This window comes from Arvicanthis niloticus, chromosome 3, assembly GCF_011762505.2.
Source record: "Arvicanthis niloticus isolate mArvNil1 chromosome 3, mArvNil1.pat.X, whole genome shotgun sequence".
In the NCBI taxonomy this organism is placed as follows: Eukaryota; Metazoa; Chordata; class Mammalia; order Rodentia; family Muridae; genus Arvicanthis; species Arvicanthis niloticus.
The window spans coordinates 49,731,940-49,756,384 of record NC_047660.1 but is presented as its reverse complement, the minus strand read 5'-3'; the positions used below and the strand labels follow the sequence as shown (position 1 = coordinate 49,756,384).

The 24,445-nt window shown below is 50.1% G+C and overlaps 1 protein-coding gene across 1 annotated transcript in view; it reads left to right on the top strand.

Moving 5' to 3' along the window:
* Positions 1-24,445, top strand: part of Pebp4 (phosphatidylethanolamine binding protein 4) — a 217,359-nt gene that overhangs the window by 182,855 nt on the left and 10,059 nt on the right. Inside the window, exons 5-6 of the mRNA XM_076930789.1 lie at positions 20,900-20,945; positions 23,240-23,353. Coding sequence (XP_076786904.1) covers positions 20,900-20,945; positions 23,240-23,353 — 160 coding nt within the window. The remainder of the gene's footprint in view (positions 1-20,899; positions 20,946-23,239; positions 23,354-24,445) is intronic.

The following is a 24,445-nucleotide window of genomic DNA, read 5'->3' as shown; positions in this document are numbered from 1 at the left end:
AACAACCAGCCAACTGGAGACATATGTAGTGGTGGGTTTTGTTTTGTTTTAAACCATTTTCTTAAGTATATCAGAAAGAGAAGTTCTTGGGGGCTGGGGTGTGACGACTCAGTTAATAGAATGTGTGCATGCCATACACAAATGCCCTTGGTTCAATTCCCAGCATCACATAAACCAGCTGTGGTGGCAGGGACATGCCAGTAATCCCAACATGCATGCGGTAGAGGAGAGTTAGAAGTTCAAAGCCATCCTCACCTACACAAATAATTTAAGCATTCTAACCATAGAAGACCCTGTCTTGTGAAAGAAGGAGACGGAAGGGGAAAGGAGGGTAGAGGAAGAGAGAGAAGGAGGGACAACGGAAGGGGGAGAGAGGAGAAAAAGGAAAGTTCTTTATCAAGGGGTGTTCTTGTCACCTTTTCCCTACTTTACAAATTTGGCCACTATCATTGTGATGGAATCCCTTGGCTCTCAGGTCTCAGCCTGAAAAGTTTAATCTGATAAGTTGGAGTCTCCTGTCACAGAAAGAGTGATCACAGATGACAGAAGGGCCAGATGACAGACAAGCAGGAAGGTAGCTGACAGGCGCTAAGTAGGCCCAGGCTCATCCTCACCTACAGCCTTGGAAGTAGGCTGCCTGGCAATTTTGAGGGATCAGATGACTTATGGTCCTCCTATGGCTTCAACTAAGATCAACCAGTGTTTGTTACACACACACACACACACACACACACACACACACACACACACCCCTCTTCCAAGGCAAGTTCTATTCTGCCAGCCCACCAATAGTTGATGGCCTCTCTCTCTGCTCTATATTTCATAGAAAAGGAAAATCTATAGGCACACATCCACCTGGATTGTTCTAATAATTCTTCAAGATAGGGAAGTTCTAGGGTCTCAAGAATGTCCCTGTGTGTCAGACTCATGCATTTCAAGGCAACTGGGACTGGGAAGGCAGGGACAGGGCTTCAGTTCTGGCCACCACCACCACCACCACCACCACCACCACCACCACCACCCCGGAACAGAGTCAAGCAGGTACAGTGACATCCCTAGGCTTCTGAGTCAAGTTTCTCCACCTCTATTATCTTATTCATAGGATCTCAGTCCAGGATGGCCACCTTGACCCACCTGGGCACAGGGAACTTGGCCTCAGAGCCCCCACAGCATGGATTCCCTGGGACTAATTTCACAACTCAGCACCGAGTTTACCACACGTTTCAGATGAAGGTGTGTCGGAGCCGAGAGCATGCTTCTGCCCGATGCGTGGGCGTTAAGTTCAATGCCTTCTTGTCAACACTTGAATGTGTTGAACATCACTCACAAGGGCATTCTTTAAGAAACCTATTAAGTTAATTACCCAGGCATTTTTCCCTCTCTTCCCCATATCCATGCATCTCACATAAGGCAGACACACACACACACACACACACACACATTGGCTTTCTTCCCTTCTGAGATGCTTTTGATGTAACTCCTCTCTTCTTGGCACAATAGCATCTTGGTTTTTCCTCCAACAGTTAGTCAGGGTGGCTATGCTACGCAGACCCACTCCTTCGCTCAGAGGTTCTCAGGACCAAGTGCAGCTAAGACAGGGTTTGTGACCCAAGAGATAGAGGAGTGGTTTGCCTGCTGTCCTCATTTCTAGCCAACTAACCTCAAGAGTGGCAGAAACGAGGATGAGAACAGCCACGATGACACTGGAGTCCCCCAAGAGATGCAAGTCCATTGGCAAGCATTTACTGAACATCAACCCCTGTGCCCAGTGGCTTTGGAAGAAGACAACATTCCACTTAAAGTATTGTCTTATTAAAGATTAACAAACAAGTGGGGGAGATTAAGAGATCTGGATTCTAGAATCTTTCTGCTATGGGTCCCTGGTCTTTAGATGCCTGGGTCATGAATATGTCCCTTTGTTAAATACAGGGGTGGTCCTAGATCATCAGTTATGGCCCTAGAACATCGTAGGCCTGTTGTTCACTGCTCCTCTATGCCTGCGCAACTGCCTACAGCAAACTTCCTAGATGGAGGGGGCTACTCAAGGGGAGGGGAGGGGAGGCAGTGTTCAGACAGACTATAAATAGAAACCACCTGGAAAAGTTGATCTACACACCATGGTAGATGAATGTCTGTAACCCTGGGTGATGACACTTCTGGGCAGGGAGACAGGTAGAGTTAAGGCCCGTGGCAGACAAGCTCTCCAGTTCAAACAAGTACCTGTAATATTTGTGCCACCGTGACACAGATGGGAACTTCTTGAATTTGGGTAGAAAACAGAAAGCGCAAAAGAGGGGGTTATAGAGACCTAGAAGGAGGTACTATCCAGCCAGACCTCAACATCGCTGTATCAGATGATATCAAGACTGCTAGCTTTGAAAAAAGAGCCACACCCCATAGCTTTCTCATAAATACCCTACATAACCCCAAACCTTTCCTGTGCCTTTCTACTTAGAAGGAAGAAAAAAAAAAAAAAAAAACATGGGGCAAATAAAGACCCTGTAAGAGGATTCTGAGAGATGCACTTACCCATCTTGGTCTCCTGACCACAGCCTGTTATTCCCCTAGTCACAAGAAACCATCTCAACTCTCAGTCAGAAGGTCTGAATCCACAGGGCAAAGAAGCATTGATACCGTGAGGCCAATGCATAGAATCAGAAAGTTCAAGGAGGCGGAGGGACCTACCCTCCTTTCCCTACCCCCAAGCAACCCTCCTCCCAAACCACTCAAGCTTTTGGTGACCTGTCCTGTTCTGGGGTGTGTGGGAATGGCCTGTATATCTGGGCACATCAGGAACCTTGGACCTTCCAGAAGGCCTTAGTGACCTTAGGATGCTCTTGTTCCTAGGGAACCACAAGACTATCTACCGCCACTCCCACCCTTCCCCCCTGCCTCCCCTCTGATTCAGGGCTGATGAAAGCCTGGTCACTTCTGACTCACACCCCAACTCTCCACATGGCCCTAGAGACCACTTCCATCTAAGTAAGATCTAGGGGAGTATCGTTGGGAGTTCAGAGAAGAACTGGCTGAGGCCAAGGGCTTAACCCTGAGCACCTCCAAGTTGGAAAATTGGGCTCATAAGCCCTCACTGCCTTCCCCCCTGAGGCATCCTAGCATAGTTTCACTCTGATGCAACACTCTGACAGGCAGGTTCTATGACACAGGGAACCGGAGGGCTAAACACCATTTCTGGGTGGAAGAGAGAAGCCTCTGTTGCTGTCCAGACTTTGGCCCTGCTCCGTCTAATACTGATTTCTGGACCTTTCTCCCCTAACGTGGGGCCCTCCCCTCAATGGCTCATCAGACCTCAGCCCCAGACTGGGAACATGCCCCACACCCAAGCAGCCCGACCGCAGCTCTCTGTCAGGGACCACCATCCTTCTTCTGGATCTGGGAGAACCAATGGGCAGAGGCTTTGTATAGCAAAGGATAATCTCCCTTCCCTGTACCTCTACATAAAGTGCATGCCTATCTGTAGGCTCTCCTGTATGCTTGTTCTCCGTTGTTCAAATTGAATTGGGACTTAAGTATTTCATAAAGCCAGGGCCCCAGATATCAGAACCATTCACCCAAACTAGGATGTGTGTGTGCGCACACACACACACACACACACACACACACACACACCCTTAGTGCTAGGCCATGGCTCTTTGGGATGGCATGCTCAATGACTGTGTGCACACACTCACACATTCCCTGAGAAAGCCCCTGAGGCCTCTGTGGGAAGGCTTTCCGGGAGACATTTATGGTTAGAGAGGAAGTCTGAGCACTGTGAAGCAAACGGCCCAGGCCAGGGAACCTGCAGATGCCTGCCAGGAGCCGAGTCAGGTCACAACCCTCTCATTGGCTCTGTAGACTTCAGTCCATTTCCTAGATTCATGCTGCTTGGTGAGACAGGCCTGGGTAGAAAACCACATGTAAACACACAGATCAAGTGACTCAGGCAAGGTCATCCCTTATCAAGGCTAGCACCTAGACTTCTGTGCCCTCTCATGCGTCCTGGGTTTGGAGGGAGAGCTGGACAAAGTCACTGGAGCAGGGTATAGCCTGGACAGTGCAGAAGGCCCTCCCAGAATGTCTCTGGAGTCTAATGCTTGGTACCAGGACACACACACACACACACACACACACACACACACACACCCCAAGCTCTGATGCCTAATGTAGTAACCACTGGCTCCAAGTGACTCCTTCCATTTAGATGAAGTAAAATGAAGTCATCGTTGCTCTAAGTCCCTTCCTGGGTAGCACTAGCTCCCTATATAGCGCTGGATGAGAACACGGGGCCACGGCTGCTCTGTAGGAGGGCACAAAGGAACACATTTTCACCATGGTAGGTAGAACCCTACAAAGGGCAAGGCCAACCTGGAGGGAGGTGAGTGGGAAACCTAGTTGCCTCGAGGATCTGTTCTAGGCTGTGGGCAATGACACTGACGGGCTCTGGGCTCCATAAAAGAAGGACAAGAGGATGGGGCAGAAGAGAGGGGAAGAAAGGGAAGACCAAGAGAAGTAGACGGTGGCAGAGTAGGGGGAAATGAGAGAGGAGACAGACCAGGAAGAGCTGAGGAGACCACTCTGAAGAGCTGCCTTCCAGGACTGCACCAACTGGCCCTGGCCCCAGAGTGGCTCACACTGTCTCCCACCGACTACAGAATGTATGTGTTTGCGTGAAGCCTTTAAACTTTTTTTTTTTTTTTTTTAACAAAAAAACTGCATCTTCCGCTACAAAGTAACTACTCTTCCCAGAGCAGAGGGCACCGTGGCTCCATCACAGGGACATGCCAGCAGCTCATTTTGTCACTTCTTTTGGTATCTGTCTAAGCAAACATTTGAAAGACACCACTAGGCTGGACAAAGCATCACCCATGTGATCAGAAATGCCTAGCCTCACTCAGTTTCCTACCTAATGACCTGGACAGGCCCTGTCCTCTCCGGCCTTACCCTCCCTCACTAGTAAGTAGGGCTGTGATGATTATGAATGGCTCCGATGGAGGCCCTCAGGGCCACGTGTTCCACGAGAGGTGGAAGATGGACAACAGGGTGATGCCCTGGCAGGTCTTCCATAGAAGAAAGGCAGAAGAAGGGACAGCCGGGTCTGTCAGTAGAGACCAACACAGAGGGTGAAGGAGGGTAAAGAGAGTTTAGGAAGGGCTTCCTAGAGGAAGCTGTATGGAATGGAAAGAGAAAGGACACTCAAGCCAGAGAACCCACACACCAAGCCGAACAGTAACTCATTAGCTGTTCCTGGTCAAGTCAAAGGGTGCTCACTCAGGCTTGTGTGGAGAAACCTCTGCCACTGAACCCTACCCCATTCCCTCACCAAGTCTGACCCATAGCTCCACAGGACTCTGTCTCCAGTCAAATTACAAGGGTAGAGAGCAGCTGATTCAGTATATCCCTGCCCCCTCTCAGCCCATGGCACCAGAGAGAGGCCCCTAAGTTAAACAAGCATTGGGGAAAAAAAAAAAGTGACCATTCTCTGTCTGGAAACCCTTTCTGTCCCTGGGCCTGGCATGATGCAGGAGAGGTGTAGGAAGCTCTGACCCAACCACCTTTCCTCCCAGGGTTGCCAGAGAGATTCCAGTAAAGAAAGGAGAAACCAGGCCTCCTCTCAGAACTGGTTCTCTTAATAAAGACCCTCCCAATGGCAGAGGAGGGGGAGGGTCCAAGACAGAAGCTGAAGCACCTTGGGCTGTGACTCAGGAGGCAAACATAAGCAGGATACTTCGATCCCACTCCTAGCTCCACTGCCCACTGGGACTGTGAGCCAGCTGCGAATTGCGGTCAATAGCTTTCTGAAGGGGAACATATGGCAGAGTTGGCACACAGGGACTGGAATCCTTGGGTAGAGGGCCTCTGTGCCCTGCAGAGACCGAGTGAGACCTACAGGTGCTTTGTCAGTCCCACTTTAGAAGAAAGAAGGCATAGAAAGGGAAGGTTGGCTTAGGGCACAGGAAACTTGAGTTCCTGGGATCCTCTGCCCTCTGCTGACTCCATTTGTCTGCAGGTCACCTGGAAGCAGGGCTAGGCCAGCGCCTGCAGGGTCACATTGAGACTGCTGACCAAGTCAGAAATGACCCTTATTACTTGCTGTGGACTCTGCCATGGTGGCCTGTAGACATTTTCCAGACTGTGACCAGAAGAGCTCGGTTAGGCAGTCCCAGAATCTTCTTTCCGTCCTCAGAGGCTATGGTGGCTTTGATGATGTCTATCCTATCTCCTGCAGGGGCTATGGCTTACCAGATCCCCTGTGCAGCCCTAGGTATTTATCTCTTGTAAGTGGGTGGGATGGCTTTCCATTTCATGGTACATTCTGGGAGATTTTATGTTCAATGACCAATTTCTACTACCTAATGGAGGCATCGACTCACAGATCAGTCTCTCTCTCTCTCTCTCTCTCTCTCTCTCTCTCTCTCTCTCTCTCTCTCTCTCTCTCTGTGTGTGTGTGTGTGTGTGTGTGTATGTGTGTGTATCTGTCTTTCTCTGTCTTTCTCTCTGTGTGTGTGTATGTGTGTATCTGTCTCTCTGTCTCTCTGTCTTTCTCTCCCTCTCTGTCTCTGTGTGTGTGTGTATCTGTCTCTCTCTGTTTCTCTCTGTGAGTCTCTCTCTGTGTGTCTCTCTGTGTCTTTCTCTCTCTCCCGCCCCCGCACCCGTCTCGCTCTCCCCTCTCTCTCTCTCTCTCTCTCTCTCTCTCTCTCTCTCTCTCTCTCTCTCTCTCTCTCTCTTTCTCTCTCTCTCTCTCATTGAACTAGTCCTGGGAACACAGAGGCAAGTATCTCTTTAAAAATCCTCCCTGCAGAGCAGGTCACACTGGCCTGGAGCCATAACACCCTAGGCTGTGATCTCACCAAACTCCAGGAAGCCAAACAGGGTCAGGCTTGGCTGGTCTAGGAGAAGGAGACCTCCCAAGCAAAACACAGGTGTTGCTGGTGATTCAGCAGGGCAGCCCCTCCCTCCTGGAGTCTAGCTCTTCTCAGGTGTTGGACGGAGACTGGCATGATTCAGTGAACCCCTATCAGTACCCAGCCAGAGGAAGGGGTGTGGTGCCGCCTCTGGGCACTCATGTGCTTTCTGGATCTCTGTTGGGTCCATGGGTTCTGTTCTTAGGAATCAGGGTGTAAGTTCTGTCCTCCTTTCATAATCCCTGCCCAGTTCCTCAGGCTGAACATTCTCAGCCATCGACCCAAATTCCTCAGGCTGTTTGTACCAGGTAAGGGATGGAGGAGGGACAGGCAACCTCCCAGACCAACAGTCCTCCTCAGCCCCCAACTCTATCTTTGGTCTGTGGCTGCCATCAGGCTCAGGGCCTCTCAGCACCCCCCACCCCAGATAGTCCCTTCTAGTTTGGGAACAGTGAGGATAAAAGGGGTCCACGAAATGAGGGCCGTCATTAGCCTGTTTTATGAGAACAGAAATATTCATTACACCCCAACCCCATCATTAGAAGCCGCAGCGAGAGCTCTGGCCCATTCTTTATGGCAGTAGAAACTGAGGGGGGTTTCTCCCCCAAAGGGAGTACCGCTTCTCCCTCTGAGGAAGATGTCCAGCCAAGGGGAAGGGAGGGCTATAAACCTCAGTCTCAGGCCTGCCTCTTAATGCCCCTCCAACTTGACAACATCCAGTCACTCTGCAGCCCAAGACAAGGAGCATGTAGAGGGCATCAGAAGGACCTGTGGCTGCTTGTAGTGGGGTCCTGTTGAGGGCTGAGAAGTGACAGCTACAGTCTGACACAAGAGAGCATTGCCGGTCCAGTGTACAATCCTGTCCATCTTCATGTACCAGGCACCACGAGCTGTCCTACATGGCTTCCTCCCCCAGAAAGCTTCCTTATTCCCACCAGGTTCTCTCTACGTCCCCTTCTTAGCTCTGGGCACAGTTACATCTCTGTATCCTCAAGTCCCTATTACCCTGTGAGCTATTTCCAACCAGACACTAGCAGTACTTTAGAGTTGGCTAGTCATGAACCAGGAGCCAAGACAGAGCATGTGGGCCTAGCCAGAAAGAGGATACTGTCCTAACCCCAATTCCTCTTGCTGCCTTTTGTCACAAGAAAGGTCTAGTGGCCTGACTGCCTTTTCAAGGCCTTAGGTAGCAGGTGGCTGAAAGCAAGCTGCCTGACCAACCTAGGAGGTGCCCTGCTCACCTGCTAAATTTAACCCCTTTCTGTAAGTCCCGTTGAGTGGGTAGTTGGCCTTCCCTTTGCAACTGAACCCAGAAACTTTGCACCAGAACCCATACCCCTGTAAGGGAACACCCGATAAGGAAATCTGGTGAAGACCCACTTTCTAGAGACCATAGCACCTCTGTTCTAAGGGACTGGAAGAGATGGTAAGCCAGTACAGCAAGCTGAAGCCCACCCCACTGGCACAAGTCATCTAAGCTGGATGGAACATGGCCACAGCCCACAGAGAAGAGCCCAGCAGATTAATCGGTTGTCATTTGCATTCATTAAAGACCCCTCTGCCTTTGTGCACAGCAGCCTTAGACAATGTGACAGTCACTGCGGAGGTTTTTGTTTCACTTCCATGTGGCCTAGGTACCCAAACTCTCAGGCTGTTCTGCAGAGGTGGAACATGCCCTGGACTAATTACAATGGACTTTGATTGGCAGGAGGTAGGTTAAGGAGCCAGCAGATGTCCCTTGACCCCCTTTGGAGTTCTCTGCTGTCACCTGGTCCCCTTTCCTCCCATCTCCTTATGCCCCTAGGCACCATCACCTGGGAAGGCCAGGCCCTCCTCAAAGTTGTGCAAAGATTCATTTCAACACATTGAGACTGAAGATGCTCCACACAGGGGCTGGTTGCCAAACTCCACAAGCCGCCCTGCCCCCTACTCTTCGGCCTGCCAAGAAGCAGCCAGGGACCTCTTCATATGAACCTTCCCAGGGACCACTGACACTGAGTGGCCCTTAAGAAGTGTCCCCCTAGGTTCTCACAGGACTGCCCCTCTCCCTGAGGTCATGTCAGTCCCCAACCATTCCAGAGACCTACAGGACCAACCGTGAGGTCAGGGTGGAGTTTGCTACCTTAGCCTGGGTTGTTTTTCTCATTGTAATTGCCAAGCTCCTGAGGTTGGCATTTGCCTGCTGGGCACTGTTAAGAGATGACACAATGGAGTGAGAGCAAGCCCAGGGCCTGACGGGAGACTGCATGGCCCCAGCCCCTGGCTGGGCTCTGGTGGGCCCCATTCATAATCCCCTGGGTCTAACAAACATCTGGTTTGTCACAGGCAGGCAGAGACTTGAAGGCCCACCACACAGGTCCCAGCACAGCCAGGGAATGGGAGGGTACTGTGGTATCTGGTCAGGGATGGCTCCTTGGACATCTGGAAGGAGTGAGAACTGAGCAAGGAAGGGGGCAACAGTCCTCCTATTGCTACCAGAGCCCAAAGAGGATTATGGTTCTCAAGGCCAAGCACTTCCCTGAACCCCTGCACCTACAGCTCCTCCAGTCTATAGATCCCCACTTTCCAATGGCTTCCCTCCCACATTGGTCTCTGAGGTTCCTACCCACTTGGAGGACAGAAACACCCCACATCCATCACATAGAGTTGTAGAGAGTACAATCTGGGGAAGGATTATCCAGGGGGATCAAAAGCCCACAGATACCTTCATGTACCTACCAAATGGGGTGACCACCTCACCCTCAAGGCTTTAAAGACCCAAAAGCTCAGTGTTTCTTTTTTTTATTTATTTATTAATTTTTATGTATATGAGTACACTGTTGCTGTCTTCAGACACACCAGAAGAAGGCATTGGGTCCCATTACAGATGGTTATGAGCCACCATGTGGTTGCTGGGAATTGAACTCAGGACCTCTGAAAGAGCAGTCAGTGCTCTTAACCACTGAGCCACCTCTCCAGCCCAAGCTCAGTGTTTCTAAGTGAGGTGACTGACCCTCTACTGGTTCTCCCACCCTGTTTAAACCACCTTTCTTGAAAGCCAGGCACCTTAAGACCTGAATGCCTGCCAGGGCCTATCAAGGAAAGGCTTTCAGGGGGCCAGAGCCCGGGAAAGACAGGAAAGTGGAACCCATCCAGGACAAGAACATAGAGGGTCCCCATTGCTGCCCCCAGATGCCTGCTGAAGAATCAGCCCCCTCTCCCTGCATCCAGGGACACTGTGGAATCAGGACTCTGTGGCAGGTAAAACCCAGGCCCACATGTATATGAGAATTAACTCAGGTTGTTGAGGGATGGAGAATTGTCTGTTGCTTTTGACCACAGTGGAAATTGAGCCTAAGGTCTTGCCTGTACCAGGCAAGCATTCTATCACTGAGCCACATACACCCATAGCAACCCACCCCACTTTTTCCACTTTTCAAATCTTTTGAAACAAGTCACTCTAAGTTGTTCAGCCTGGCTCTGAACTCAGTCTAATCTTCAACTTGTGATCCTCCTAACATCAGCCAGTGGCGTTTACAAGCCTGTGACACTGGGACCAGCTCTCACCTCGGGTTCTTATTCAGAGAAGCTCTGGGATTTACTAGGCCTAGAGTGGAACCCTAGATGCTGCATTTTCTAAAGAGCTCTCAATTCCAAGTAGGCTGCTAGAGATGGCTCACTGTCAGTCTTTGGGAATGAGTAGAGCTGAGACTTGAATGGGACTTAGACTGTCTCTGCTTACTGTCACACTTTCTCGTGAATATCCCTTTTTCAGAGCCTCCATCCAACTCTTGTCTACATTTTCTTTTTAAAAAAGCTCTTGATCTTTCATCCTGGAGCTCCTCTTCTCCTACCTTCTTTCCTTCCTTCCTTCCTTCCTTCCTTCCTTCCTTCCTTCCTTCCTCCCTCCCTCCCTCCCTCCCTTCCTTCCTTTCTTCCTTCCTTCCTTCTTTCCTTCCTTTTCTGTTCACAGAGCATGACCCAGGCCTGGCTCCATTGACAGGAAGAGACTCAAAAGACCAGATACACTTTCTCTTCCCACCAGAGTTACAGAGCAGTACTTGGTCCTGTGTGTCCTGCTTCTGGTCCTTTTGTCACCTGGTCCTCTACCCTCGCGTATTTGCTGTCTATTAGGAAACAGATGCTGAGCACGGCTCATCAAATGGGCCAAAGAAGGCAGACAAAGCAGAGACCGGAACCCAAGAGTCTGGTTTCTACTACTCTGGTTCCCCCATCCCTAATCCTTGAAGCCACAGTTGACGGCTCTTGACTGTAAGGCTTCTCACCCAGCTCTATACCCTAGCCCAGCCTGATGTGACCCAACTTCAAGCAGGCCCCTCAGCTCTTAGATGAGAAAGGGGAGGGCACAGTAGCCCAGTTTCTGGCTGGCATCTGAAAGGGAATGGCTGGATTGGGATGAGGAACGGAGAAAGCCTCAGCCAAGTGAGGGAGGACAGAAGATGAGCGGGATGCAGACAGAGGGAGACTATGGGGTCAGAAGCTCCGCAGATGTAAGCTCCCAGGAAGCAGTCACAATGGCTGCAGGAGCCTCCCAAGTTGGGGCCTGGCATTCTAGACATCAAACCAGCTAGGTTATCACTCTCTAGGGGTCTGCTATGAAATAGGAAGCAAAAGTCTGGTAGAGTCACCTCCTCCCAAGGTATGAGTGCCCTCTTAGCTCATCTCTCTACACAGTTCAGGGCAGGGAAGGGGTGTCAGGTATGAGGTGCAGTCAGCAGCCAGAAAGACAGGGTTCTACAGGTGAGAGATGAGGCCTGATAAGAGTCAGGGCTGAAGAGTGAGTCCTGCAGCTCCCTCCTTCTGGCTGCCATTTCTCAAGCCCTGTTTGGTTTAGGGATTAACTGCACTCCTTTCCTAATTACTGCAGGAACCAGTATCCCTGCAGCCTCCTGCAAGCATCCAAGTAGGAAGGCCAATGAGGACTAGACTTATGGGCCCATCTCCCAGCAAACCACTCCCCCCCAACACACACACACACACACACACACACACACACACACATACACACACTGCACCTCCCAACTGAGGCTTACCAGCCCTTAGACCCCAGAGCAACAGGCCATCTCTGGGGCTACCCACAGACCTCTGTATCAGTGAGTTCTCTGTTTGTTCACACCTCCTGCCACTTTCCTTATTCCCACCATCCATGCTGTAGCCTAGACGCCTGCCCAGCCCCTTCCATGATGCTAAAACTCTTACTGTACCACCAATAATAACAGGCTACCTGGGAGAGGAGTGTATGTGAGTGAAGGTCGCATATCTGTGTACTAGTAAGAATGGAAGCATAGGGGTCTGAGTATGAGCATGCTAGTGTATGGAGCGTGTGTGTATGTGTGAGTGTGTTTGCACATAGGTATGTGGCTGTCCATGTGTCTACATGTATGTAAATTTAGAGACAAGTGTATGAAAGATTGTGTGTCATGATCGTGTGTGAACATATTGTGGATGTGTGAACATAGTATACATGTGAGCATATTGTATTTGCTGTGTTCAAGTCTATAAACATGTATATATGTATATATATATGCATATATATATATGTGCACCTCACTAATATGTGTGAAATGAGCATGTTAAGAACGCATGTTTCTGAATATTATATTTGTGAGTATGTAGGAGGTGAGCATCAGTGGATAAGTGTGATTATTTGTCTCTCTATATATGTGTATGTGTGTCTATGTGTGTGTGTGTGTGTAAGAATATGTATAGTCAGTGCAAACATGTAACTACATATGAGTGTTATATGCATGTTAAATATGTTAGGAAGTTGTAAGTGGGCCTGCTGGGTAAGTATTTGTGTGTGTATGTGTGTGTGTGTGTGTAAAAGTGAGTGCATATGTGAACATGGAGTTCACATATGTGTGTATGTGTGAGCACATATGCATATGTGTATGAGCACACTGTGTGTCTATACAGTATATGTGGATATATGGGTGTGTGTAAGTGCATATGAGCACATAGTGAGTGTATTGAGTATGAGAACACATTGTGACTGAGTGCATATGTGTGACATAGGTATATGCTGAGCGTGGGAATTGTGAGCATCTTATCTCTCTCGGACCTAGTCCCCTCAGCCCTACCCCCACCCACCTCACCCTCAGCAGCTCCCTTAAAGGAAGCCCACTCTCTGTGGCCTCTACTATCCCACAGCCATACCCATTTCTCCTGGCTCTTTTAAAAGTCTTGTCACTGTTCCACTTCCCTTCAGTCACTGAGCCATTACTGGCCAAATTTCTGCCACTTTGCCTACTGGGACCCTCCCTCTAATCCCTGAAGCTGGACCTCCCCCAACAACAAAGCCCTCTCTTCCTCAGACAATGGCTCCTGCCTTGTCCCTCTGGCATGAGCCTCCTCCAGACCTGCAGCCCTGTGGAATGGGGGTTGGGCATGGGCCAAAGGATCAAGGAGTAAGAGAAGAGGAGAGACCAGGCTCAGATGGTGTCATTAAGAGATACTAATGCCCCTCATCAAGACCTATTAATAAACAGCATATGCTGCTTGCTCCATAAGCCTGGGGGAAGCGCGGGCCCAGCGGGACAGGCCACAGTCACAGTTGGGTAACCTCTGAGCCCTAGGCACAGCCATTAGCTTGTGAGCCTGACCTGGCCCAGACACTTCTTGGGCCTGTCACAATCGAGGAGCGCGCAGGCAGCCACAGCGTCCCCCTCCCTCCACTAGCCTTTCATGAAGCTTCAGCAGAGAGCAAGCTTGGTAATGACCCTTACACTTGGGCCGCACTGTGGGGCTTCGGGGCTTCATTTCCTAATTACAGCTACACAGCAACTCCGTGAGAAGCCCCAGCTGTACATTACCATCACTACTTAGAGGCACAGAGACTGAGACCTTTGAAAAATTGAGTGGCTCCTCAAAAGTCATGTAGCTAATTGGTAATGACATTGGGCAGAAGTCTGGCTGGCCCTGTCATCATGTTGGATGCCTGAGTCACCTGTCGACTGGATGTCTCCATTTTCTCCGTCTTGTGACTTCCAGAAGCCAGAGCAGAAAACATAGCTCCATAAGCTGGGTGGGTGGCAGGTCTTTACCCTCCAAGAGGGCGCTCTCCCAGCCTCATTGCACTTCAGGGAGATGTTCCTGCAAAGTGGGAGCTGAAGTGAACTAACTTATGCAAAAGTCCTGATGAGGAGTCTGCCCCTGTGAGGCTGACCCGTGGCCTCCATGCATACACATACACATAGCCAACCAAGCATATGTGCACGCGCTCACATACACACACGAGCGACCACACACACGCGCGCACACACATGCACGCGCATGCACACATACACACATGCACACATGTGTGCGCACACACATATGCACAAAGTTAAAATAAAATAAATGCTGAGTACCTTTGTAGCCTTCAACAACAACAAAAAATTTCCTGTATGTAGAAGACAGGTGTTTGGGGTCCCAGGTCCCAAGCTCACATGCTGGGGGGCAGGGAGAGCCACTGATAATGGAATCCAGCTGCTTCCCTTTTGACCTTTGGCAAGACAGGAAACCAAAACCCAGCCTAACCCAGATCCCCTCTTAACCTGAGAGGCAGCTCAGCCAGCTAGCTCCGATAACCCTCCTGAGATGGCAGCTGAGTCTCTGGAACACAGAAAGGCTTTGCCTAGGACCTGTGAACTCAAGGTTCAGCACGCTGATGCCTTTGACCTTCTGCAACCTGACGTACTTCCTGCCATCAGAGCCTGGCCTCTCCCTTGCGTGTCCCGTCTCCTCTTGAGTCTCTTTCAAGCCTGTATACTAGTGGCTGGCTCCAACCAGTGGCCCAGTCTAAATCCACCTTCCCTGTCCCTTCCATGCTCCCACACCGTTCAAGTAGTTTGTTACTAACTTCCCATCTCTCTCACAGAAACAACATGAGGGAAGGATTTGTCTTAGCTGGTGGTTTCAGAGGGAGTAGTCCGCCGTGGTAGGGAGGCATGGTGGTTAGGGAACCTCCAAATGAGGCTACAGATCCTCAGATTTTGGTGACTTAAGAAGCAAAGAAAACAGACAAGAAGTGAAGCACATAGAAATTTCAAGGCATGGCCCATGGGCACTAACTAGGTACCATGTCCCAAAGGCTCCACAAACTCCTAAAGGAACACCACCCTCCAGGGACCATATGTTCAAGCACACAGCCTGTGGGGGACACTGCAGATTTGAAAGATAGCAGGCAGATTTCTCAACGTGAGCTGTCCTTTCCTCCCTTGTTTTGGCCACTGACAAAACACTACCACGAAGCCTTCAGTGCCCAAAGACTAGTCTCCTCACCATAGCTTTCCCGGATCATGCTCTCCCCTACCATTTGTATCTTCTATCATCTGAGCACTGCCCCAGGCCTCAACCACCACGGTCGTTTCTTTGTTAATTTGTCTATCTGCTCCTCTGGACCACAGGCTCCAGAATACCAGGGTCTGTGTCTTGTACCCAACACAGAACATCTCGTCAATCCATTCATTTTTTTTTCCCCCATCTTCCCAGCCATCATCCCACAAGCCCAACTCTGTGCACAGTCAGTGTCAAGTGAGCAGGTCTTGCTGAGACAGCACTTACACCTCCCATGGCCTGGAACACAGTGCTGGGGCTACCTATCTTTTCAAGCCACAGACAACCTTGATCTTGGCCTTGGAAATTTTGCACATTAACCCAGTGTGATAAAGAGTACTTACGCTTTGGGTGATGTTCCCTTATCCTTGGCTACTACTTCCTAGAAGAGGTAAACCATTCCCCTTCAGCTACACCCCACCCAGCCTACCATAGTATCTGAAGACCTAGATCTAAAACCTAGCTAGCTCAGAGCCAAAACCCAGGGGTCCTATTGTCAATTGGTGTCAAGGTACCAGGATCTGCTGTCCGTCCATTGGTCTGCTCTAAATACAGTATTCGCCATTCCTGTCTCTACTGCCTATGAGGGCAGGGGGGAAAGACCTGACAAGTCTTTGATCTTGACGTATGTTGAAGGAAACAGGTGTGCAAAATAATTGGCCATCTTACACCCTGGGGTCTAGAAGCACTCAGTTGACAGGAGGCCTCAGATCTGTGTGCCTGCCTGCTACCATTTCCCATGGGCTTCATTCCACCTGCCCCAGTGACCAAGCCCCAGGGCAAGAGCAGGCCATGGGGTTAATTGACTAGAAGGCTTTCCCTTAGAGTAGGCACCATCTCTAGAGCTGGGTCTCCTCCAGGCTGCCATTTGGTGGCCTGGCAGCCACAGCCCCCGGGGATCTCAGAGCCTGGGAGCTGTCAATGCCTTCCACTCACTTAGCCCTTGTTAATTGCAGAATACACAGATTGCTGGGTAGCACTTTCCAGTGTTGTGCCTTTTCCTGGCTCCTTTGCCACTTGGCAGCTTGCAGGCAGCTGTGCAAAACAGCAAGGAGCTTTCTCATTCCGTGCCAGTGTCAGGGAGTCTGGACTCTGTTTCTAGTTTCCCTTTTTCTGGTGTTTTGTTGTGTTTTTTTGTTTGGTTGGGTTTTTTTTTTTTTTTTTTGGTGTTTTTTTGTTTGTTTGTTTGTTTTGGATCTGTTTGTGTGTTTGTTTTGTTTTTTGTGGGTTTGTTTTTGTTTTGTTTATTTGTTTGGAGGGTTTGTCTTTCTTCACTTTCTACACAAGTATTCCGTTTCTCCTACTACACTTCTTTATCTCTCTGTGCCTTCGATTTCAAATTTAGGCCTCTTTTGATGCCCTTCACTCGCCCTGAAATGGAAAAAACAAAACAAACAAACAAAAAAAAACAAAACAAAAAAAAAACCCAAAAACCTTCTCTCTCTGCCAGAGAGAATCCTAGTGAGGCAGAAGTGATTGAATCCTCCTTGTAAATGGGAATAGGTGGGTGAAGAGATTAAACCATCTCCTGAGCGCTAGAGGAAATGTGTGTGACCCTTTCCCTGGAGGTCAGGTAGCCTGAGGACCTGGAGCTCTGAAAGGGGTCCTGAGTGGGTGGCTAGTTGCCTGTAGGTAATTGCAGCAGAATGAGGCCAGCAGGACAGCAAGCCTGCTGGGAACTGCAACAGCCAGGCCCCCTTCCACACCCACCCATTCAAGAACCAAATCAAATCGAGAGCCTGAGCCTTTATCTGGTAGACTTTCTGAGTGGGGTAAAGTGGCAGGTTTCAGAGAGGATAGCACACATGTGTCGCCATAAAGAGAGGAAATAGAGGGTGTGGATGAGAAGTAGACCTGACTAGGGTAGCAAAGGGCAGAGGAGCAACATCCCTGCCCACCTACTGTGTGCAAGATATCACGGGGGGGCGGGGGGGGGCATCTGAAGCTGAAGCAGGAGATAGTCCCTGCTCTGGAGGCTAGAGATAGACAGACAGACAGATGCTTCCAGCACCATGCTCTTTAACCTGAGACAAATCATCCAGAAGAAGCATTTTAAGATGTTTTAAGTCTTCTTGGTTCCCGTGGCTCTCAGCCAAGCCCCAACTTTCTCTAAATATCTCCAAGTTCTAAGCTAGCTCAACAGGGGAACAGTGGATACAGAGAGGGGAGCCAGTGAAAGGAAACGTCATATCTACAGATACAGAGAGACCCAGGTGCTCCCTTCTCTGTAATCAGAATCATTTGTGCTAGGGCCAAAGTGTTGCCCAGTTGTAGAGTGCTTGGAATTCCTATGTGTGTACCCAGCATCCTATGGCATACACATGTATGCATTTACATAAGCATGTGCACATGTATACACACAAGAGCAACCACTGCTCTTACATCCTGCACACATAGGGTCTGCCCTACAGAGACGTTTGCCACAGCTCCTCACACCTTGGATACCCACAGAGAATAGATTTCCTTTCCTAGGAAGGAAGATACTGATTCTTGAAAAAAGAAGTTGCTTCCTTGCACCATCTGTTCTTGACACTTGGGTGACCTCCCGAATGTCCCCCAAGTATATGACATACACTCACCTAAAGGGACCCTAGTCCTGCCACTCTGAAAAGCCCATCTTGGCTTCTGACCCTTGTTTCTGAGGGCCAGAAATCCACCCGCTTCTATGATTTTTGTAATTTCTATAATTTTTTTTAACTAAGCACTTAGAAAAGTTCGTGTAAAACAATTCAATCTGTCTTCAGGTACAAAAAGGGAAAGGAAGCTAGGCTGGGTTTGCTGGGTCTCAAATAAGACCAAGAACACCTGGGGGCTACCACAGCAGGTGGAGCCAGCAGGTTGGGGCCATCAGAAAGAGGATAAAGATGCTGGTGGCTCTCAGTGGTCCCTGGCCTCTTGCAGGTCCTTCTTCAATATTGCAAGTGTAGTGTCTGTGCCACCCCCACCAGGGTCCCTTCTTGGCCCAGCCTCTAGGGCAGAGCTGGCCTTTCTCAGCATCCCACTCATATTCTCCTACTAAGTCTGGACCATCCTCCAACATTCCAGCTTTCCAGGATGGATATGATTTTCTACCATGATATTTTAGGAAAGCTGGGCTGGGCTGAGCTGGGCTGGGCTGGGCTGGGCTGGGCTGGGCTGGGCTGGGCTGGGCTGGGCTGGGCTGGGCTGGGCTGGGAGACATTTCCATTGTAGCCCCAGGCCTCCAGATACTTTTGGTTCCCTTTGGTTATAGGTTAGTATTTAGCCCAACTCCCCACACATGCTAAGCACCCTATTCTATTGGGCTACACCCTCATCCAATGACTGTGTGTCTAATAATGGCTGACTGGAAAACAGTGCTTACCAGTGGGGCAATGGGATTGCCGAGAAATCATGAAAAGGCACAAGGCAGTAATATGGGCTAAAAGGAGTGAGCCCTTGATTAGTCAGCCTTGGGAGTCCCAGGGTCCCTTAGTCCCCGATCACACTGGCGTTCTCCCACCCATTACTCAGATGACTTGGGACTGTTAGTTTAGCCTCTCTGGGCTCCAATTTTCTTAAGTGTTTGGAGTTTAGCTTCCCCTACTGGTATTGACCCCAAGGTAGGAATGTCAGCCCCTTCAGGACTAACCTGAGGAGAGATTATAGCCTAAGGATGCTTAACCATGCTCACCCAACTCAAGTAAGTCACTCTCTCCACTCACTGAATATGGGTTCTCCACTATCATGTTCTACCCTTCCTGACGGCAAGAGTGGCTTCTGTCTGCAGGACCAACTTAGGCTAAATGTCCTTAACACCCAGAGCAACACAGGCACAGAGAGGCAACAAGGGAGGAAGGCAAGAAGGGTGGAAGGCATGATTCTGTAAGCCCAACCCAAGGGTTTGCATCCAGTTTTTACAAAGAAAGTCTAGCTAGTGAGAAGATACTCCCAGGGTCTGAGCAAGGCTTCAAGTCAGACTTTCCACTTGGGCTCAGCTCTGATTCCACAACAGCAGCTTCCTGGCCCATAAGGCTCAGCCCCCACCCTCACTGCCTCTTTGCCCTCTCCGAGGAGCGAAGCCTGTTTATTGCTCTGGGTGGGTCCCAAGCCCATAGGGAATTGAAAAGAAACGGGCCTGGCCTAGGTTGCTATTGTTTGGTTTAAACAAACTACTAGCTGGGCTGCCTTGAAGCAGAATGAGGGGGAGGCCAGAGAAAAGAGAGCAGGCTGCAAGGCTGGGCTTCCCTGCCTCCTCCCCACCTTGTTATGGGTAGTCAAGAGAGCTATTTTAGGAGGGTGCTTCTAGGCGTCTGTTGGGTTCTGACCTCCCCTTCTGGAAGGGCCAGGCATTGAAGAGAAAAGCCTCCAGGCTCCAAACCTCCTACCTTCACCCTCTCCCACCTCAACCTCAGCCTCTCAGCTTCTGGTCACATCTGGGTCTGATGCCAACCCAAAGTGGAGGAACTAAGAGATTGCACTGAGAGAAGCACCCAGGCAGGCTGCCATGGGCACCAATGCAAGGCTACCCATGGGCATCAGAATCTGCAGGAATAAGGGAGGGAGAGAAGGAAGGAAAGAGGGAGGGAGGAGAAGAAGGAAGATGAAGTGGGACGTATGGTGGAGGATTCTGTCCTTCTAGCCTGCTGCCCCTTCTCCCAACTAAAGATGGCCTAGACCCTTATAGTCGAGCCTAAGGAAGGGGCATGGGCAAGGAGACCCACAGTGAACAGTGGACAAATACAGCCTAAAGCAGAAGACATTAAGTCTCTTCCCACCCCACCTCCATCAGTGTCCCTTCTTGGTCCTAGAATGGATACTCAGTTAACCAGGGTACAACCCTCCCCTCCCCAACCACCCCTCCACCCTGCCTCCACTTTCAGGGAATGAGAGGCATAGACTGCCCCAGGAACGACTGGGTGGAAAGGGGGCCAGGGCACAGTTAGGTGTTGGCAGAATCAATTAAGAACCACACTAATCACCATCATTAAGGCTATAAAACCCCACACCTAGGGGCCCGCGGGGCTCCCTGGCATGGCCTGGGGCCCCGAGCTGTGGCACAGACCCAGGGGCCTGGCTCCAGTCTCTTTCATCTAAGCATCCACCAGTCCTGCAAAAACAATAATTAGTTACCCGCCTCCGGGAGCAACTCATTATCCCACAGACACAGAGTGGAAGGAAGGAGGGCAGAGGGAAGCAGAGAGAAACTGAGGCTAGAAAGGCTGCCCAAAGCTGTGGCTGGGTCCAGTTAAAGCAGTCCACTCTCTCCCCACCCCCACCCCGACCTCCCTTTGCTTCCTTGCCTCATAGGCTTAAAAGGTCCAGAGGGAGCACAATCCTCCCTCCTACAAAACCCAGTTAACTAGCCAGCTGCTAAGGACAGCCAGGCCAAGCGCCCCACCCACAGTTACATCCTGCACCCAATCTCAGGTGCAGCTGGTGGTCCTGAGGCAGGATCCCTCAGAGATCAGGTATCTGTTCTTTGCCTCCAGGACACCTCCCACCCCTTGACACTCTACATCCAGTCTCCTCTCCCCCTGGCTCCCTGAAGCACCATTTTCCACCTCCAAAGTCTTCTCCTAGAGGCAGCCACACCCCTCTTCCATCCTGCTCCCAAAGAAAGGTCAGCGGCTAAGGACCCAGAGGGCTTGCTGAAGCAAGAGTCAGCCTTTACCATCATTGCCCAGAAAGTAAGCCACGGTCTTTCCTGTCTCTCCTTTTAGGGTGCTGACATGAAAAGTGGGAATATTCGTGGCAATACAATAACAGGTGAGTGGGTTCCTCCAGCTCCCCTTCTCTAGACAGGACATTAATAACAGATGTAAGAAAGAGTAACTATAACACTGATTCACAGTGTGTACAAATACCAGCTATAGAGGTCCCCTGTAGCTTCTGATGTCATAGCAATTTTTTGCATTCAGTGTCTCATGTATTCCAAGCTGGCCTCCAATTTGACATAGTTCAAGAATAATCCTGAACTTCTGATCCTCCTGTTTCTGTCTTCTAAGTTCTGGGGTTGCAAGCATGCACCATCATGCTTGGTTTATGCCAATCAGGTGATGGAACCCAGGGCTTCAAGCATGCTAGGCAAGTGCTCTACCAACTGAACCATACCTCCAGCCCCAGGGTCTAATTCTAAAGAAGCTGAAGTGTGGGTTAGGGGTGGAGGGAGGGCTTCCCCTTATCATGTAACTGAGAAAACAAGAGTCCAGCCAAGGGTCTAGCTCACTAGACCCTTGGGTAGTACACTCATGGGTAGGGCACTTATGACCAAATTCCCCAGACCCCCCAGACCCCAGTCCTCTTCCCTCTGAGGTCCCCATCCCCAAGGTGTGCCCTGGATGCTCAGGTGATGAGTTGGCCACAGACAAAAGACTGAAAACAAATGGCCCCACACAGTCTGGGAAGCAGCATGGGCTGGTGTCATGCAGGCCCATCCCAATTCCACTTCCTATAGGCCCAGTCTCACTTTTCAATTTCAGCTTTGTCACCATAAAAATGGACCTGGGTGGAAGGAAGTTGTCCTTCCTAGCCAACATGTGGGGTACCCAATCCCTACTCCCAAATCTTTATTTCTGGAGGGTTTGAATGGGAGGTATTTTGGAAAGTCCCTAGCAAGAGGAGGTAAATTCCTCTTCTCCCCTGGAATTAAATCCTTAATTTCAGTCTTGTCCACTGAGAATTCTGGACACCTGTCTTTAGCCATGAGGAATATACCCCAAACCCTCAAGCCTGGCCAGAAGCCACCAGATTCATCTGCCTTCCACACACCCATTTATAAGAAGGGACAATCTTTTTACACCCATGCTCAGAAGTCTTTCTTAGCCCTATAAGTGTTTGTGAGGAATCCCTAAGTTACCAAAATTCAGAAGCTCCAAAATAACCTCAGAATATTGGCATGCTGTCACCTGTTCCCTTGTAGACCCCAAGCCACACAAATGCACATGACTCTTGGCACACCCTTTTTCTTTCCCTCAGTGTACACACACACACACACACACACACAATCTGATCTGTGATGGGAAAGATGAACAGTCAGGAAATCCCCTGGCTCTCGGTATGCTGGTGGCCCAGTGGCTGGAAGCACTCTATGAGAATTACTTCCAACAGTGCCAAACGGTCATTCCCTCTTTTGTTTCACGGGTTAAGAGAGGAAAAGAGAAGGAGGGTCATGATCAGCCAGCATTCCCAGCCACTAGCATCCTCCTTGCAACTATTGATTCCCTTCCATCCCCTGCCCACCACCACCCTCAACCCAGGAAGACTTTGGCTCCAGCTTGTGTAACCTCCTTGAGAAGGGAAATGGAGAAAGAACAGTGGGAAGGGGCAAAGCAACACTGAAAGAAGTTCCAGCCTAGAAGACCTAGGCCAGGACACCCAAGTCTCCAGTTGCTGCATGGGCATGGGGCAAAGAAGATGGCTATCTTCACCCTATGACTTTACCCTCCAAAGCAGTCAGCCTCCAAGAGGGAGAGTGAAAGGGAGGGAGTCTTCTCCTCAGTGCCCTGAGATTCCCAGCTTCTACAGTGCCTATGATCAAACCTTTTGAACCCAGTCCCACCCACCCTGGTAACCACTTCCAGATCCTCCCAAACCAGCCAAGAAACTGGCCTCTTTAGGGATTGACTTCATAAGGAAATGCTGAAAAGATAGTAAAACCCACTGCCAAACACACTCATAGGGGAAAATGGGTTTTCTCTTGAGGCAGAGACTCCATCTGGATAGATTAAAACAAAAACAGAACACCACCAACACCCATCTACTGGCCCAGAAAGGCCTGGGAGCCTCAACCTTTTATGCCAAACTGAAGCCCCACTCCCAACAATAACACCCCTACTTATCCCAAACATACACCTTAAATAAAACACCAAAAGTGAGATCCCAGCAAGCATACATCCTAATGGGGGAGGGAGTGGAGCAGTGGGTGTGACTTCATTTGGATGACCCTAGGAAGGTCAGTCACCAGGGATGGAAAAACAAAGGTGATTGTTTTAAAGAGCTGCCAGGAGATGCTGCAAGCATGGTGGTGAACCCACCCATGTCTCTTGTCTTTTTTCCTACAGCGTACAACCCTCCTACCCCACCGCCAACCACTGGTCTACACCGCTATCAGTTCTTCGTCTACCTTCAGGGAGACAGAGACATTTTTATCCCAGACGGAGAAAGTCAAGACCGAGGTGAGGCCTTCCAGACCTTCACACTGAAGCTAGGGTAGATTCTGGGGCTGGACCAAAGTTGTGTGTCTTCACCGGAAAAAATCAGAACTTTGACTTCCACACAGGAGCCTTCAAGGCTGAGGCCAAAGGGCAGTATTTCTTGTGAGTGATTGGGATGAATGTTCTAAAGGAGGTTTTGGCTTCAGATGTGGTCTCCCAGAAGTAAACACATCAGCCAAGGAGCACCCCCAAAACTTTGCATGGCATGTACAGGCAACTACCCTACAACACCTCAGCAAGTAATTGTGCCCTATAATTGAGGCCAATCTGGGCAAGAGTACCCTGGAATGCCACCCTGCTGGTCTGTCTTCATTGGTGGTTAATTGCTTGGTCTGCCTTGCCATCTCAGTGATGGAGCAAAAGATGTCCCCAGCCACGCCCCTCCCCCAGCTTCTCTGAGCACTCCTCCTCAGACACTGGAGAGAACACATTTCCACAGCCTTCTCATGGCTAACCTAGCTTGCTTGGCCTCAGTCATCACACCAGCAGGGCTGGGGTGCCAGATGAGACTGACTCCCAGACAGGCTGCAGGTAACTCACTGTGTGAGCCTTAGATTTCTCTTCGAAAAAATGGGAACACAGCGGTCCTTATGCACTCTGTCACCTCTCAGGTTTGGAAAGGGAAGGTCCCACAGAAGTCACAGGTGTCAGTGTAAGGGTACATAAACACATATGCCCCAGGCTGTGCAAAGGTGAGTGGCAAGACAAATATGAGCAGCCATTTTCTCTCCCCCAGTGACCCCAACTAACTTCCACCCACTGGGAAGCCAACACAGGTATTGTCACATCCCCTGTGCCTGAGGCTCCAGAGGTAAGGAGCTGAAGCCCAGAAAAGGCTTGGCATGCCAGTGGTGTCCTTTAGATGTGTGCCAAGCAAAGGTGGGGGTCGGGGTGGGGATGTATCCGTCACAAAAGACTCAGCCCCTGGAGCCAAGACAATGCCACCTTTCCACCCATGAGCCCTCCCAGGTGCCTTCAGCACTTTGCCAACATACAAGTCTGTTTAGACAGCTCTGCCAAGGACACACTTTTAAATCTGGACATCAAGTGTGA